This window comes from Sinohyriopsis cumingii, chromosome 19 (assembly GCF_028554795.1).
Source record: "Sinohyriopsis cumingii isolate HCF-2022 chromosome 19, ASM2855479v2, whole genome shotgun sequence".
NCBI classification, from domain to species: domain Eukaryota; kingdom Metazoa; phylum Mollusca; class Bivalvia; order Unionida; family Unionidae; genus Sinohyriopsis; species Sinohyriopsis cumingii.
The window spans coordinates 2,134,312-2,154,482 of NC_142979.1; the positions used below are offsets into that span (position 1 = coordinate 2,134,312).

Here is a 20,171-nt window from a genome sequence, read left to right on the forward strand (position 1 = left end):
AAATAAGGTATATAAGTAAGGTAGATATATAAATAAGGTATTAAGTAAGGTAGATATATAAATAAGGTATACAAGGTAGATATATAAATAAGGTATATAAGTAAGGTTGATAAATAAATAAGGTATATAAGTAAGGTAGATATATAAATAAGGTATTAAGTAAGGTAGATATATAAATAAGGTATTAAGTAAGGTAGATATATAAATAAGGTATTAAGTAAGGTTGATAAATAAATAAGGTATACAAGGTAGATATATAAATAAGGTATATAAGTAAGGTAGATATATAAATAAGGTATTAAGTAAGGTAGATATATAAATAAGGTATACAAGGTAGATATATAAATAAGGTATATAAGTAAGGTAGATATATAAATAAGGTATATAAGTAAGGTAGATATATAAATAAGGTATTAAGTAAGGTAGATATATAAATAAGGTATATAAGTAAGGTAGATATATAAATAAGGTATACAAGGTAGATATATAAATAAGGTATTAAGTAAGGTAGATATATAAATAAGATATATAAGTAAGGTAGATATATAAATAAGGTATATAAGGTAGATATATAAGTAAGGTATATAAGTAAGGTAGATATATAAATAAGCAAGGAGCAATAAGATCTACAACATATATGACCTCGCGATAATTAATCATTTGAATGAAACAAACAAATTTTCAAGTACTATATAATATATTAATATATTTCAATCCATCTGAAGGCAAGAAAACAAGTTCATCAAAGGGACTGATGTTCAACCTCTCAAAAAGAAATTCCAGGAATCCATGATAAATCCATTTTGTCTGTTCTAGACTTCTATTCTCTTTAACTGCTGAGTGTTGAATCCATCTAATTTAGTATGCTATTCTTGAAAACTCCAACACACCAAATTTAGCAACAAAAATATTTTATTACACATCTTAGTTAACATGTTTACAAAATACCTATTAGTCCAGCACAAAATTCTTGATGATCACATTTGAACTTAAGCAAAATATCAGATTAAACATCAGTGAGCTTGCCTCAGTGTGACAAAAACCCATAACTTAGTTCAGTTAAATCTAAACAATTTTATGAAAGAATTTCAACTTATTAAACTCGTATCTTTAAAGGTATTCTTCTGATATATTCACAAACTGGGTTGATAAATATTCATATACACTTGTTTATATTACACTGCTCACATGCCTGTACAGCCCAAAAACTTAGTGAAGACCTTTGACCTTAAAATCAATGTCAAATTGCTTACTATGAATTTGGTAATTAGAATACAATTTGATACAGTGCAAAGAATAGATTATTTTCACCATCCCATTTGCACCCCTCTACTGGTTTTAAAAAGAGATGGCATCAAGGATATAAAAAATGCACAAAACTTAAGTCATTTCATTTACTGATTTAGCAGTTCTAACCTGGCTGTTGCCAGGTGGTCCCAAACAGTCAACTTGTTGGTATTTCAAATCAAATGGGAGTTACTTTAGCAACACAGTTATCATATTTGCTTGGGCCAGTCTGTGATTTTAAGCAACAGATGTGATGTAGTTCACCATATTTGAAAATCTCACTAATTCCATAAACTCTGGATCTGTATTTCTTAGAACACATGTATATAAGAGTTCCTCCTATTTTTATTTGTTAAATTTGTTTTAGAAATGATACAACCAGATATTGGTGACAATCATGTTAGAAATTTTAAATCAATGAATGCAGTGACTATGTTTTGTGCATTTTTTATATATGCTTTTCATTTTAAAATTGGCAGTGAGTACAAAGAAATGGGAGGATATGTGAATACTATAGTCAAAATTATTTGCATATTTTGATGTCACCGAGTTCATAAATGAACCCCATCAAACTGTCTCCTCTCTCCCCCCACTCTATGCCACATCCTCTTTATGGCCATTCATTATAATATCTTAAATGAGACTTTGCACATTTTGGGACGTCACATCAGCATCATTTTCATTTATAACTATCTACATACAGTGAGAAGATTTTGCAGTGAAAACTCCATGTTAATATGACTATACCTTGAAGAGGAGTAGTGACAAAATTTTCAAAAGGCTGGTGGCATGATCAGCAAGATTTTCCTTTGGATCAACAGCATGTCAAAATAAACCTTTAAGTTGAAAAGCACATGACCATCTATATACGAGCAGTAGCTATATCAAAATTTTCAAGATAGTTTCCATGGTTGCCAAATTGGATGCCACAATGACACCATTTTCATTCAGAAACAACCAGACATCTCAAGAAATCTTTTCTTGAGAAGAATATAATAGGACCATCTGCTCTGGAAGAGTAGTGATAACATTATTTTCAAGATTTTGAATGTCAGATTGGCATAGTTTTCATTTAGGACCAATTAGACATCATAGCAAGTGAAAACCCGTTGTCATCTGGAGGAGCGGAAGTAATAGGACTTTTAAGATGTTCAATGTGTCAGCCATACTGGATGTCCAATTGGCATAGTTTTCATTTAGGACCAACTCAACATCAAAACAAATCCTTGACTGATAAAGCCAATGTCAATATAACCATCTGTTCAGGAGGTATAATGACAACACGATTTTCAAGATAACTGATGCCTGAGAGGCACCATTTTTTGTCAGGACAACTCATGGGCACTGTTTAGGTCAGACTTTCTGTTGCTCCCTCATTCAGCAATGGTGATGGAGCCAACACAAATGTTGTCCTGAGGCCAAGAGGCAGCTAGACAAGAGAAGAGGTGGTCTGTGCCCTCTTGAACACTACTGCCGCTGGTTTCACTTCCAGTTTGTTGACATGGTTGGTCCTTTAAGTCCCCAACCTTGGAGATGCATCCAAGGTAAGGGCTTTGCAGGAACTTGGGCCCATCTTTCTGTTCAATCTTTTGATTAAGGATCCCACAATTCTGATGACTCTTGCTGTGCATTGCTTTTACAACAATTAACATAGTAGGCAAGTGTTTGAGAAAGCTAATATAAAGCCATTTAAAGAAGGTATAAGTGGTTCAAACAGATAAAACACAAATAAACTTAGTTATTAAATGTATTGGAAAATGTGTCATTTTCTTTTCCAGTTTTGCTATTGCTTCAGTTTCAGAAATTATTCTTCCAGGCTTCATTACTTTCCTATCACACTATTAATTTATTTAAAAATTATTTTTTCTTTCATAAACCTATACCACAGAATTTCATCCAGTGACATATTTTATGCCACTCAACTGCTTTTATAAATTAATTTTTTAGATCAACAACATGCATACCTCAAAAACACCTAAAACTTAACTGATATGAATTACAACCGATGCTATAGTTTTATCAGCTCTGGTCCTTAACCAGGTTCTGGAGGATAATCATGAGAGGTAGTGGTTGTTGCTAGGATCTTTTTTGTGTATAATTAGGCAGAAGGCTAATCACGTTTTGATCTGAATGTCTGATATGTGCTGACACATGACAACACAAAATAACTGTATAAAAGCACATGGTATGAGGGGTTGATTTAATGTCTAAAGCAAGATCATTTGGCAATTGTTCAATAATATAATATAATATAATATAATATAATATAATATAATATAATATAATATAATATAATATAATATAATATAATATAATACAGTAAGTCAAGACAAGGTTTCACACATTTATTATCTTGTGCTTAGTGGATACAGTGTGTGTAAATGATTGGCAAAACACAATGACCAAATATTATCATCATGGACACCTTATGGCCAATGTCCAAAATGTCAAGATGGCAAACAGTCATTGGAGATTATATATCTGTAAGTTTAGAGTTCAGAACTGCGATACTACTCAACTAATTTTTCCCCGTTTTTCTAAAAAAGAAGACCAACATCAAAATTATACTTATATGACCTAATATTTCTCAACCATACTCAACCTAGGATCTGCAAAATAAAAATATACACTTTTTTTTAAAAAAAATACCCCAAAAATCCAAAATGGCCATAGCAATATTGTTGAACAAATAGTGTTGGAATAGGAAATGGCAAAATTGTGTGCCTCAAGAAGAGGCATTTTAATAGTGTGGAAACAAGGTAGAGCACTGGACACAATTTTCTAAAGAGCAAAGGAATTCTCTTCAGTAAAAACAAAATGTTCATTTCTGAAAGGTAATGAAGTTTTAATTTACTGCTCCAGCTCATAAACTGCTATTCTTTCTTGCTGCAAGTATAACGTCTTTCAGCACACACAAAATAGTGTCATAGTGCATGATGGGAAATTGTGCAATTTTATATTATAAGGATCTAGTTTTCATATGTGAAAATAAAATGATAAAAATATTTAAAATATTTCACCAATAATGTGATATTTCACACTTATTAACATAAGTTTTGATAAATTACTATATTTTTATATAGGAGTGATGATGCAAGAAGTATTTTTAATTTCATTTTCCTTAGTATGGTTTGCCCATCTAGTTCAAATCTGCACATAAGATGAGCAGTTATGTAAAAAGTCTTATATGCTAGCACTGAACCCAGTCTAAGAACTTCTACACAGAATACTGAAGGCTGTTACAGTGAATGCTGGACATTCTCCGTGAAGAATCCACAGTAGGAGAAAGCTCAAAAATCTTCTTGAAGAGCACAGAGAAATATCCTACAGCACAGTGCTCAGAACAGTTAAATCCTCAACTATAAGAAAGTATAGAAGGTAACTAGTCCATACACTCTTTTCACTGTAATTCAGTTCTATTAACAAAGCCTGACAACTATGAGGTACAGTAAGACTTGTGGATTTCTAGATCCCTGCCCCTGGTGTACATTTTGTCACAACGATCACAGACAAACATGTCAGATGGGGAATATTCTGCATCTGCCTTGGGAACATTCACTGGGCTCTTTCCTGTTGGAGGTTTTGAGGCTATAGAAAGTAAAATTGAGAATATTTAAATTAAAGATTGCCAGGAAATAATAATAATAACAATAATAAAATAACAATAATAATAATAATAATAACAAATACTACTACTACTAATACTAATAACAACAAAGATAATGAGGGTTCAAATTAGTAGGTGAAAAAGCAAACAGAACCAATCTTTGGCCTGAGAAGCCGCATTATGAATGCATGTATTTTCCATATTGCTTGTTACTTTGGAGAGGACACCCAATGAAAACAGGCTTCTGGGTTGTGCCCTCAAACAATATACTCATAACCTTATTTCGCTTAAATCCTAGGTCCCAGAAGTACCTTTTCTAGGAACTGACATGTGACTGAAAACCCCCCTTAGCCCTAGCACAGTAGCATACAGCACTGAGCCCTACCATAGTAGCATACATCACAGTCCTAGCACAGTAGCATACAACACTGAGCCCTAGCACAGTATTATACAACACTGAGCCCTAGCACAGTAGTATACAGCACTGAGCCCTAGCATAATAGCATTACAGCACTTAGCCCTAGCATAGTAGTATTAGTGCACTTAGACCTAGCACAGCAGCATACAACACTGAGCCCTAGCACAGTAGCATACAGCACAGAGCCCTAGCATAGTAGCATTACAGCACTTAGCCCTAGCATAGTAGTAATAGTGCACTTAGACCTAGCACAGGAGCAGACAACACTGAACTCTAGCACAGTAGCATACAACACTGAGCCCTAGCACAGTAGCATACAGCACAGAGCCCTAGCATAATAGCATTACAGCACTTAGACCTAGCATAGTAGTATTAGTGCACTTATCTAGCACAGTAGCATACAACACTGAGCCCTAGCATAGTAGTATTAGTGCACTTAGACCTAGCACAGAAGCATACAGTACAGTAGCATACAACACTGAGCCCTAGCATAGTAGTATTAGTGCATGTAGACCTAGCACAGTATCATACAACACTGAGCTCTAGCACAGAACCTAGCACAGTAGCATACAGCACAGAAACCTAGCACAGTAGTATTAGTGCACTTAGACCAAGCACAGTAGCATACAACACTGAGCCCTAGCATAGTAGTATTAGTGCACTTAGACCTAGCACAGTAGCATACAACACTGAGCCCTAGCACAGTAGCATACAACACTGAGCCCTAGCATAGTAGTATTAGAGAATGTAGCCCTAGCACAGTAGCATACAACACTGAGCTCTAGCACAGTAGCATACAACACATAAACCTAGCACAGTAGTATACAACAATAAGCCCTAGCACAGTATCATACAGCACAGAGCCCTAGCACAGTAGCATACAACACTGAGCCCTAGCATAGTAGCATTAGTGCACTTAGACCTAACACAGTACCAAACAACACTGAGCCCTAGCATAGTAGTATTAGTGCACTTAGACCTAGCACAGTAGCATACAACAATGAGCCCTAGCACAGTAGCATACAGCATAGAGCGCTAGCATAGTAGTATTAGTGCACTTAGACCTAGCACAGTAGCATACAACAATGAGCCCTAGCACAGTAGCATACAGCACAGAGCCCTTGCACAGTAGCATACAACACTAAGCCCTAGCACAGTAGCATACAACACTAAGCCCTTGCACAGTAGCATACAACACTGAGCCCTACCACAGCAGCATACACCACAGAGCCCTAGCATAGTAGCATTACAGCACTTAGACCTAGCATAGTAGTATTAATGCACTTAGACCTAGCATAGTAGCATACAGAATTGAGCCCTAGCACAATAATTACAGCACTGATCCCAAGCACAGTTTCATTATGCTAGTGAACCCAAGCACAGTAGCATTACAACAGTGAGCCTAGCACAGAAGTGTAGAGCACTGAGCCCTAGCACAGTAGCAGATTAAGCCCTAGCACAGTAGCATACAGCACTGAGCCCTAGCACAATAGAATACAGAATTGAGCTCTAGTGTAGCAGTATAGAGCACTAAGCCCTAGCACAGTAGCATACAGCACTTAGCTCTAGCATAGTAGCATAGAGCTCTGATTCCAAGCACAGTAGAATTACAGCACTGATACCTAGTACAGTATTATACATAACTGAGTCCTATCACAGTGTCATTATAGCATGGAGCCCTAGCACAGCAGCATACATAATTGAGCTCTAGTACAGAAGCATACAACAATGAGCCCTTGCACAATATCATGACAGCATTGAGCCCTAGCACAGTATCATACAGAACTGAGCTCTAGCACAGCAGCATATATCACTGAGCCCTAGCACATTAACATATGATACTGAGCCCTAGCACAGTAGCATTACAGCAATGAACCCTACCACATTAACATATGACACTGAAGCCTAGCACAGTAGCATTACAGCAATGAGCCCAAGCAAAACAGCATGCAGAACTGAGCTCTAGCAGAGTAGCATACATCACTGAGCCCTAGCACAGAAGCATACAGCACTGAGCCCTAGCACATTAACACATAACACTGAGCCCTAGCACAGTAGCATACAGCACTAAGCCTGAAAACAATATCAGCAATGAACCCTAGCACAGAATCATACAGAACTGAGCTCTAGCACAGTAGCATACATCACTGAGCCCTAGCACATTAACATATGACACTGAGCCCTAGCATAGTAGCACCATTACATCAATGAGCCCCAGCACAGCAGCATACAGAACTGAGCTCTAGAAGAGCAGCATACATCACTGAGCCCTAGCACAGAAGCATACAGCACTGAACCCTAGCACATATGCATACAGCACTGAGCCCTAGCACATACAGCATGAGCCCTAGCAAAAAAGCATACAGCACTGAGCTCTAGCACAATAGTAAAGAGCACTGAGCCCTAGCACAGTAGCATATAGCCCTGAGCCCTAACACAGCAGAGAGCACTCAGCCTTAGCTTCCTGGTGTCTTCCCAGGTTCAACCTCCATGAAATGTACTTGCTGCTATGTATATGTATAGCCTATCATGTGCTGATAGATGTCACTGAACCGACAAATGAAACCAAACCAACTAATAATACTGCCATGGCAAAAGAATGCTAATTATTTTGTACAGAGTATAATTAAAATCCACTAATATGTCTAAAAAAAAAGAAAGTTGTATTTTCCTTCCAAAATTTTAAGGTATGTTAACTTCAGACACATAAATACTTTAATGATTTTTTTGGAAGTAGGGTTGTACTTAATATGCTGATAGAAAGTTTAGGCTATGAAACATACCTTAATGGACAATGACATGAAAAAGAAATATTGTATAAATCTCTTAAATAAAATAAACATATACTTCACCAGCATCTAAAAAACATATCAATAATGAACAAACTTGTGTGGTCCTTTGATTATACTTTATAGACAGTTTCATTATATAGATAAGACAAACCTGTAGAATTTGGTGGGCTATTTCCAGAGCTGAGATTAAATTTTCCAGCTCGTTTTATTTGCATATAGGCACTGATACTGGTTGTGTTGACAGGTGCCATTACCATCTTGCCAGATGACTTGCCACTTGATGGTCGACTTCTAGCTGAAGACCCATCCTTCTTGGCACTACTGGGCCTCACAGAATGGCCTACCAGAAATTCCTCTGCATTTGATGGGGGTTGATCTGGGCTCTTTGTCTTGGACTTCCCTTTGGGCAGATCTCCTGCATTTTCAAGTGTCAAATTATTTGCGTTTTTGTTTCTATTGTCAGAAATATGTTTTTCTACTTCTGTATTTTTCCACAGAAGTACAGGACCTGTCTGAAAATATATATAGATAAATGCATGAATTTATTTGAATTGCATATACTGTTTCCATTTCTTACACATTCACACAACAAAACATCACTAAAATAAAACATAATGAATGCATGCGGACATTACTGTTTATGCTTATGTAAGTGTGTTGTATAAATGGGTGTCAATTACTAATGCGAAACTCTGAGCTTAAAATCTGAAAGAAAGAAATTAACTGCAGTAACCATGTCATCCATAAGGGCAGGGGAGATTTAGGCAAAATAACTGCATTCAGTCATGTGATTTTACTGGGAGAGCACAGATGATTGCTGAAGGCCTTAACTTTGGGCTTTGTCCCCACCCCTGTTGATTAATTAATTCTAAATAAATATCATCTATTCAACTAGTCAGATATAAGAACGATATATATATATATATATATATATATATATATATATATATATATATATATATATATATATATATATATATATAGAGTCAGTAATATGAATGATATATAAAGCTTTTACACTCTAACTTTGTAATCAATACTCACAAATCTATTTTGTAGATTTAATTAAGGTAAATTTTGCAAGGCTTTTACCATCAGTCATTTTTTGTTTACATATTTGCAGACAAATAAGACAACAAAATAGGAGCAAATGAGCTGATCATGTATCCACCTTTTAATTAATCTACGATCACATAATCCATAAATGCAATATTATATATCAATCAAATTTTTTTCTGTAAAATTCTCGAGGAAAAATAATAAATACAATGATGACAGCAGCATTGTTTTGCAAAAATCCAATCATACTGAACTTCCAATATTCACATATTTTAATTGTTATAGTATCTAACTAGATCATCAAGAATTATAATGTCTAACTAGATCATCAAGAACATTGCAAGATCAAAAGGATTAAAAAATCAAATTAGCAGTTGTAACAACTCTGCTTACGCAGAAGGTTAAGCTGGTTTTGTTTTACATCTGTTGATGATTTAATGGTCCTCTGGTAAGATAACACTGACCTAATGGTTTTCTGGTAAGATAACACTGACTTAATGGTTTTCTGGTAACATAACACTGACCTAATGATCTTCTGGTAAGATAACACTGACTTAATGGTCTTCTGGTAAGATAACACTAACTTAATGGCCATCTGGTAAGATAACACTGATTTAATGGCCATCTGGTAAGATAACACTGACTTAATGGTCTTCTGGTAAGATAACACTGACTTAATGGCCATATAGTAAGATAACACTGACTTAATGGCCATCTGGTAAGATAACACTAACTTAATGGTCCTCTGGTATGATAACACTGACTAAATGGTCTTCTGGTAAGATAACACTGACTTAATGGCCATCTGGTAAGATAACACTGACCTAATGGCCATCTGGTAAGATAACACTGACTTAATGGTCCTCTGGTATGAAAACACTAACTTAATGGCCATCTGGTAAGATAACACTGACTTAATGGCCATATGGTAAGATAACACTGACTTAATGGCCAGCTGGTATGATAACACTGACTTAATGGTCCTCTGGTATGATAACACTGACTTAATGGCCATCTGGTAAGATAACACTGACCTAATGGCCATCTGGTAAGATAACACTGACTTAATGGTCCTCTGGTATGAAAACACTAACTTAATGGCCATCTGGTAAGATAACACTGACTCAATGGCCATATGGTAAGATAACACTGACTTAATGGCCATCTGGTATGATAACACTGACTTAATGGTCCTCTGGTATGATAACACTGACTTAATGGCCATCTGGTAAGATAACACTGACTTAATGGCCATCTGGTAAGATAACACTGACTCAATGGTCATCTGGTAAGATAACACTGACTTAATGGCCATCTGGTATGATAACAATACTTAATGGTCCTGTTGTATGACAACATTGACTTAATGGTTATTTTGTACGATAACACTGACTTAATGGTCCTTTTGTATGATAACATTGACTTAATGGTCATTTTGTATGATAACACTGACTGAATGGTCCTTTTGCATGATAACATTGACTTAATGGTCATTTTGTATGATAACACTGACTGAATGGTCCTTTTGCATGATAACATTGACTTAATGGTCATTTTGTATGATAACACTGACTTAATGGTCCTTTGGTATGATATAACTGACTTAATGGTCATTTTGTATGATAACACAAGCTAATTTATGATTTAAGTTATCCAATGATTTGCAATATATAAAAACAAGCTGACACCATGATAACATCCAGGTGAAGGGTCAGAGTAATATCTTTTTAATATCATATGTGATCCTGCAGAAAATTCCAAAGTTTGTGCACTTCAGCTAATTTGTGGATTGTTCTTCAAAAACAACTTTGATATATTTGAAAATAACTTGTAAGTTTTAATAAAAAGCCATAATTCTGCCCATTTCTCTAGTATTTTATTTTTACAAGTGCATATGTAGTGTTCTACTGATGTAGTCAAATGACAATACATTCATTCTAATGATGTACTCAAATCACAATACATTTATTCTAATGATGTAGTCAAATGACAATACATTTATTCTAATGATGTAGTCAAATGACAATACATTTATTCTAACGATGTAGTCAAATGAAAATACATTTATTCTAATGATGTAGTCAAATGACAATACATTTATTCTAATGATGTAGTCAAATGACAATACATTTATTCTAATGATGTACTCAAATAAAAATACATTTATTTTAATAATGTTATCAAAGAACAACACATTCCTTCTAATATATGTAAGCAAATGACAATACATTCATTCTAAGGAAATAAGAATTTAAGAATGAGAGTAAAACTGATATGGTAGACCTTAACATATTTGGCTTGCTTGGGCTGAGGTTCTGGGTCTACATGATGCTGTGGCTGCTGACGTTGAATGGCCAGTATTTTTCTAATGGAGTTTCTTAACCCCTCATTTTGCTCTTCAAGTAAATTAATCCTTGAATTGTTGGCCTTCACCTGGTTCTCCATATCAAAAACTATGTCACCCGTACCTGTAAAAAATTGTTGTAGAGGATAATACTGTGCATGCTGAGTGACGATAAAACATAAATTTGGGTGTTGGTGCTGGGAAGAAAAATACACAAGGTAAATAGTTTGAGGGGAATGAACACTAGATATAAAGTGCCTGCCAAGGGTGATGTCAATCCAACATTTCAATGCATGTTATAAATGTCTTGCAAACATGTCTTCATGGATTATAACTCACAACGACAGCAATATAATCCAACATTCAAAGGTTTTGATTTTTTTGTTGGGGTACTAATTTTTGTGGATTATGTGTTTGCTCTGAACCATGAATTTAAAGACCTAATGAAAAATGAGCCACACGTGAGTCAGAATCCTCCCTCCCAAACACTGTTTCCTTACTGAATCATTCTTACTGATCAACAATGCCCATTTTTTGATAATTCAATGTCATAACTGTAATACAACATTGTCTTTCACATTTTATTTGGTTTATTTTAACACTTCATGCCAAAAAATAATTATAAAGCATTTTGTTTTCTTTTCATGCCCATAAATGTATGCAGTGTCTGGTAACTTTTCATGCCCATAAATGTATGCAGTGTCTGGTAACTTTTCATGCCCATAAATGTATGCAGTGTCTGGTAACTTTTCATGTCCATAAATGTATGCAGTGTCTGGTAACTGCCAGTTCTTCTCACTGCCTTAAATCAATATAAGATCAGTAATGACAGAGAAAAAAAGAATGTAAAGTATTTTTTATCATGGGTATTGTTGAAAACTACAACATGGGAATGAAATGAGATAATCTGATTTAATGCTTATTTAAATTGATTCTTTATTCAAGTGAAACTGCTGTTGAAAGTGCTTGAATGAAAAAATGTGCCTATTTTATTCTTTTCAGTTCTCTATGCTTTCTGATTCACCTACAGTTATAATACATCTGAATGAATAATCTACTTAAAGCATAGATAAATGCGAGCATTTTTACTTCTTATTATGTGTTGAAAACTTTCCCATTAAAATGAACTCCTCCTGCAAGCATATCTCATTTTATCCACACATTTTTAATCCAAAGGAACATCAAGACAGTAAAATGCTTATACTACTGCTTGAAGGACATAGGATGAATATATACTAAACTATGCTACCATGATTTTATCTAAAGGGGGAAGCTCTCCTTTGTCACAGTATAAGGGCAGGAGTAAACAGCCATAGTTATTTACCTAACACTTTAATATCCATCTCTCTTTTTGAATTCTCCACACTGATAGAGCTCTACTGAAATAAAAATCTTCAAAAGCTGTTGTTTCTATTTGTATAAGCATTAGTCTGTTGATTGTTTTTCAGATTAAACAATTTCTTACCCATGTATGAATATTGTTCTGTGTTGAGAACCCCATTTCACAGTCTGGTATGTGAAGGGATGCATACATAGCTATCTTATGCAGTCAGAACAAGTTTGAAAACTGTTCTTTATGTTTGTTATCTACAATTTTCCACAGCTCACAGGTATTGCCTTTTTGTATATGTTTTAGTCCAAAATAAGACTTGTCACTAACATAAGCTCTGCCAAAGTTTCAATTTCTCAAAATTGTGATGGGAAATTAAATGAAAATTGCTCTCTACTTTTAAATTGTCTTTATTTTAATTTGGCTTGTTAGACTGCCTTTTTCTTCATTTAATTTTGAGATACTGCTAAAATGAGAGGTTGACCCACATGCCATCTTTTTTTTTGTCCATTTAGCATGTACATCAAATTCGCATCTAGCACCATTTTCAGGTTAAAAATCACTCACTGGTATCTCCACTAATGATTTCTTAGCTCCAATAATCTGATATACTTCCTAACTTTAAACATAATTTGCCTTAATCACAATACTTAGCCAGTATTTGCCAAACAAGATCATCACCTAAAAATGAACCACACTGAGAACTGGCATTTTTGGGTTTCTAGGATGCCCGTATTATAAATGTGCATTTGTAAAACTTACTTGATGTAAGGTTCAAATTATGACTGAATGCTTGTTCTGGGACCAAATGTGCCAATAAAATTAGGGTTAACAACCATTCATGTTAAGCCGATGAACACATGTGTGGACACTTACGAGAAAAGACATGTCATGACAAGCACTAGGATAACTCATTGGCATAACTTATGTAGTGACAAACACTCTAAGGATGAATGGCTGAATAAAAATGGCATACTGCACATGGTACATTTTCATATGTGGGACTTTCAAAATAATTTGCTGGAGTTCTCATGTATCACTGGTCTTCAAGTGCATGAATTCATACAGATTTTGCATGATTTATGCAATCATGTGTCTGCCCTAGCAGCCTCTCTGAATACTATGTATATATACAATAATTACAGTTCAGTAGTATACCTCACATTTCAATAATTTTCTGACAATCACTAAATAAACATCATGTCAATCAAGTCTTTCGGACTGTGCAAAACTTCTGCTACATAGGTTACACCAGAACTAAAGAAATTACATGAGTTCAGGTTTATCAAAGCTACAGTTAATCTGTCCAAAAGAAATCAGAACAAAAGTGTCAACAGTTTAAAGATATTCTCTGTAATCATTCATTTTTCAGGAAGAGGAAAATTGATCCAAAGTAAATATATGCACCTTTTAATAGGGTTTGTTGAGAATGTGAGCACGTATCACATTCTGGGGAAAAACCTATCAATACCACTGAATAATCTGCATAGACCATGATCATAATGGCAACCATTTTTCTGCACAACTCATCCAAACCAGCACAATAAGTCGCACAATAATAAGGTGCGTCATACATACTATCTCTATCATTATATGAAAAGAAATATAAATGTAGGAAAAGCATCTGGAGTATACAAACTTGTAACAATTTGTATTAGCTTGCAATAATGCCAATGATGAGCAGCTATGCCTCAGACAAACAAAATTAAAGGGTGAAAAACAATCTTATGGATCAAAAGACAAACAAAATTAAAGGGTGAAAAACAATCTTATAGATCAAAAGACAAACAAAATTAAAGGGTGAAAAACAATCTTATAGATCAAAAGACAAACAAAATTAAAGGGTGAAAAACAATCTTATGGATGAAAAGACAAACAAAATTAAAGGGTGAAAAACAATCTTATGGATCAAAAGACAAACAAAATTAAAGGGTGAAAAACAATCTTATAGATCAAAAGACAAACAAAATTAAAGGGTGAAAAACAATCTTATGGATCAAAAGACAAACTGATAAAATGAATAATAAGGCCAGAACCTGCAAGTTGATCCATAATTAAAGCATTGCAGCTGTTAAGCAAGCATGTTACAAACTAAGCTCATCAAAATGTGTAGGAAATGTAAATAAGCTAGAGGAATGAAGAATCATGGTTAATTTCTGCACACATGTATACACAACTGCCTCTCCTGAATTCTACCCATATACATAATGATGAGTCTATATTTAAGAAAGAGAGAACTCTTATGAAAATAGTGTTGAGTACAATGATTGGTCAATGTATATATCTTCCCATAATTACTATAATATGTATTAAATTTCAATCTTATCTATTAAAAACTACAAAAGTAGCTGCATTCACAAATTTCTCTGGCAGAAATCTCATTGTATAAGCCATTATCAATTGGAAGAAGAATTTAACAGATACAGTTAAAATGCATTCATTTTGGAAAAGGGACCTCTATACGACCAATAGTTTAGCTGAAAGAACAGTTTTAAAAGATAATCAGTCAAACAAATCTTCTTGGCACTCTCTTAAATTTTCAGATGGCCCATTATTATTTTTGTTAACTATGTATTGCTTTATATGAGAAAGTCTTGTTGTGTTCACAAGATTCTGTCACTCCACATTCAGATGTCATGTCATAATAGTCAGATGTCAGATGTCAAGTCAGAATAGTCAGATGTCAGATATCAAGTCAAAATAGGCAGATGTCAGATGTCAAGTCAAAATAGGCAAAACCTCTCATGGGAACACCACGAATTAACAATATTATTAGGTGATGACCATAATAATTACCAGGCTTCATGGCAATCCATCAAAAACTACATGACTAGTTGCAGACTGTGACACATGAAAACAAAAAATAAATTGAAGAAGGACAGTGTTTTGTTAAAATGAGCATCTTCAGGTGATGACAACAGTATTTACCAATTGTCATGACAATCCATCAAAATCATGGAAACTGGATGCACTAATGACATTGTGAACTGAATGGAAGGCTGGCTGGTAATAAGGATTACTAAATAACCCTGAGGCAGTGTGAAGAAAACCTTGACTAAAGCCTAGCATACATTTTCCATGACTTCACGATCACCCATAATGTCATAATGGCAAGCAAGCATGTTGCAAAATTAACTGTCTTAGCAATGCAATAACTTTTCCCATGTATGAACAGAATCCATGAATGGATTTAGGAAGTATAAGTAAATGAAGAAAATTAAACCAGTGTATCCTCCATGAGTGTAAAATTTATGGTTAAAAAAAACCCCTTGGCACTGTTTCAGATCATGGGATTACCGTATATACTTGCGTATAAGCTGAAAAATTTAGGAAAAAAATAAGGCCTGGAAGAAGGGGGGTTGGCTTATCTGTGGGCCAAGGGTCAAGTCTGAAATTTTTAATGCTTTTTTCCCTCGATTTCCAGTATTTATTGTTTCTGTCGCTCGCCGAAGATGAGATCACATGCCTAATGATGCCACATGGTTCATAAGATTTGTGCTGTCGTGAAGTGAAACAAATATTTTTTTTCTAACTTAAGTAGTCGGATAATGAATGAAAAACATGTTTTAACATATTTGACATCTATTTGACAGATGTCCATCCACCAGAAAATGCAGCCATACATGCTATTTGAGCCACGGTGGTACGTGTATTTTCCAAAAGAACCGCCATATTAGTAATCTCCAGTCAAGTATTTAACCCTCAGCTAATCAGTAATCATTAAACTCTTCGGTATCGTAGAAATGCACGCTAGCTTATTTCAGTGTAAATATGAAAAGAATCTACGTAAAAAAAATAAAAGAATTACGATACTGAAGGTATATATGACAAACATTTTGATCGAGAGTAGAAATACATGTACGATAGTCTTAAAGGAACAATAGCGAAAGGCTCCATAGGGGTTTGTTGCGTGCACGCTTAGGAAGGGTAAATAACAGGGCAATATACAAGTCAGTGTGAATAATTGTAAAACAATATAATTTGTGGGATTTCTTAGACAGGTGTTTTAGAAGTAATCGGCAGCCACAGTTTATATACTACTGTTGTTTAGTTGTTTGTAAAGCAAAGTGGTTTGTTAGCGGTAGAGTGTTGTACAATAGCTACCATATGCTTAATCTGTGGTAAATGCCTCAGGGATAATAGGTTTGTTTTCTTGCACAATGCCAATGACATTACTAATACATGCCGACTCTCAGATGTATTGTTTAATGAGATATGGTAGTGGACATGGTTTCTGCTCAAAGTTATAAACTGTCACAATACTTGAATAATGTCCATGCTGAAACCAATCATATTTTGATCAATTGAAGTAAGACCGATGAAGTAAAAAAGTCCACAAAGAAAATGAAAACAACACTGGCTGTGATACCAGGAGGTTTAATGTCAGTGTTACAACCTCCTGATGTCTGCCTTAACAAACCTTTTAAAGACAAGTTACGAAAGATGTGGGCAGAATGGGCTTGTTCAAAGGCTGTGAAAATGACAAAAGGCGGGAATTTAATGAGGCTGGACATCGATTTGGTCTCCAAGTGGGTAAAAGAAGCATGGGACTCAATTCCATCGGAAATGATTGCAAAATCATTCAGGAAGTGCAGTATCAGCAATGCCATGGATGGAACAGAGGATGATGCTATATTTCAATCCGACAATGACGAGGAGAGCGAGAAGGAGAATGACACATTATCGGATGACCATGATGACAATGATGACATATATGATGAAAGCACGCCCGTAACAGAAGCCGAGTTTCATGAACTGTTTGGCGAGTCTGATACAGAGCCAGATTTTGAAGGATTCTAAAAGTGATAGAACTTTTATAATTCATGATTTTAGAATGAGGATTAATTAAATTTCCATTAAGACTTAACACTTTAGAATTGTTTTTATTTCAACATATAAATAGCTTTCTTACTTTCATTTTATTTAATAAAATGATCTGCCTAAGTAAACGTATTCAGAACTCACTTTGTGCATCTTATGATGTACCGGTAGTCTAGAAATTATGGGTCGGCTTATACGTGGGTCATGCACTTTATAACAGTTTTACCAATTCAGTTGGGGGGTTGGGTTGGCTTATACGTGAACGGGCTTATACGCGAGTAGATACGGTAAGTGAAAAATATGGGTATCAAGAATGAACTGAAAAAATTTCATCTGACATGTATACTTTTTTCAGCTTGAAATAGGAAACTGCAACTTGCACTACATATTCTCTCTCTCAGCCACAATAATACATACAAACAAACATACACAATTAACAAATACATTGTCCATTCATAGAGTAATTTTATTAGTTCATTTTCCTTTTACTTAACAGTCATACTTTTAACAGTATCCTTCATCTTTCTGTATCAATATTATAAACCAAACATTACATATAATATATATAAGCCAGTACAAAATACCAAATAAATCTCTTTAATCACATGGTAGTTAATTTACTACCTGTCATAAAATGTGTACTATCATTGGCTTTATTGTATTTTGTCCTAGAATTCATTTATCCAAAAATGAAAGAGGCAAATGATTCATCTTCTTTTTAGTAAGCTACATTTAAACTTTTAAACCTTTCTCTTATTGCAGCAAAATTCCAAGCCAACAAAAGCAACAATGACTCCCACAGTTTGTAATCCAACTGACGCATTTGTCTCTGCAAGCTTACTTATTTCTTTTTAGTGAAAGAATGCCTTGAGTGATAATGGGTTCTTCAGATATCTTCAAGCAGATTTTTGAAAATTCTTAAACTTAATCATGTGATCACAAGTCACAATGGTAATCCCAATGCCATATTCCAGTCAAAGGATCTATTTTCTCCATTTTTTATTAAAGTTACAATCCACAGTTATTCTATTGTGTTCTGCTTCTTACACTTATGTGGCTAATGATTAGTGGTTGCCATTTTCATCTGGAGATCATTTTCTAGTCTGACAAGCATTGAGGTTAGTTTGTCTGGACGAGATGTTGCTGAGCTCGATGGAAATCACATGACAGTTCACGAGATTAATGGAAGCTACTCCATCATAACAATGCCTATGTTCAAAGTATACAAGATGCCATCCCTCATCCTATACATTAGATATTGAAAAAATCCTGATTGCATTTTGCAAATCTTTTGTGTCAAAATATTCATGGCAACAAAATGTGTGTATCAGATATCTCCAACATGTTTCTCTGACACCCAAATGTGCATAAAGGCAAACAATGTTTAACCAAAACTTTACTGCAAATTGTCTATGACCATGACCTTGATCCCAAGATCAAAGGGACAAGAAAGAATGTCACAAAACAAGCTGTCTAACCTTCATAATAACTCAACACAAGTATAAGCAAATTCCATCAAAGAGCTTATGAAATATAATATTAAAAAACGTTTTTCAAAAACCCTTAATGCAAATTTTCTCTGACTGCTTTTGACTACAAGCATAAAGTAGCTAGAAACCATATTGCAAAATGAACATTCTTAACTTCACAACGATTCATTCTAAATATGAACAAAACACATTAACTCATGTGGTCCCAGAGGTTTTTGTCGTTTTCGCCTCAATGTGAAAGGCATTTTGGGGGCTATTTCTGAATACATCGTAATACATCGGCTTTCAACAGATTTTCCATGAGACTAATGCCTAGTTGTATTAGAAACATAGTTTTCTGTTGGTTATTTTGTTTGTGCATGAGCAGATGGGTAAAAACTGGAGTTTTTTTTGTTGCTTAATGGACCCCATCATTTTCATATGGAGACCACTCTTTATTCCAAATGCCCACCTTATCCTAGTTTTTGCAAAGGTTCACCTGTCTGTATGCAGTTCAGACCAGTCTGCCTTAGATCTGAGGCCAAAAGGTCTAAAATCTGGACTCAAAATCGCATCTCGACCACGAACAAATTTTGGATGGAAAAAAATGGGTCCAAAAAATTTGGTTTTTCCCTCTGTATTTTGTAGTGCAACTAGAACTTCCAGATTTATTGGTATCATTGTAGAGCTATATCTGTCGGCTGTTTTGTAATACCACCCACTTTAGTGTAGCTTAAAAAACCTTGATGCTGCAGAGCTTGGAAATAGGGTACAGCCTCATCACCGAATGAGTTAAGGAGTTTAGGAAATATAAGCAAAAACAATTATACTTTTATTTAAAAAATTGATATGATTGTGACCTTGACTCCAAGATTGCAGGGCCAAGTGAACATGTCATAGAAAGAATTTATTTAGCCTCATATGGCTCAAGTATGATAAAAACTTATCATGGGGCAAGGAAATATCAGCAAATAAATCCAAAACCTTAATCAACTGTCGATGATGCTGACACCATAAAAGTGACTTTACGTTGCACTTCTCACA

General features: G+C 34.8%; 1 protein-coding gene across 1 annotated transcript in view; it reads right to left on the minus strand.

Annotated features, from left to right (window-relative positions):
* Positions 1–3,473: 3,473 nt before the first annotated feature.
* The window catches only part of LOC149775054 (coiled-coil domain-containing protein 157-like), a 45,878-nt gene continuing 29,180 nt past the window's right edge, over positions 3,474–20,171 (minus strand). Inside the window, exons 8-10 of the mRNA XM_089943334.1 lie at positions 11,447–11,631; positions 8,256–8,616; positions 3,474–4,875 (exon numbers count right to left, since the gene is read on the minus strand). Coding sequence (XP_089799460.1) covers positions 4,724–4,875; positions 8,256–8,616; positions 11,447–11,631 — 698 coding nt within the window. The 3' untranslated portion in view covers positions 3,474–4,723. The remainder of the gene's footprint in view (positions 4,876–8,255; positions 8,617–11,446; positions 11,632–20,171) is intronic.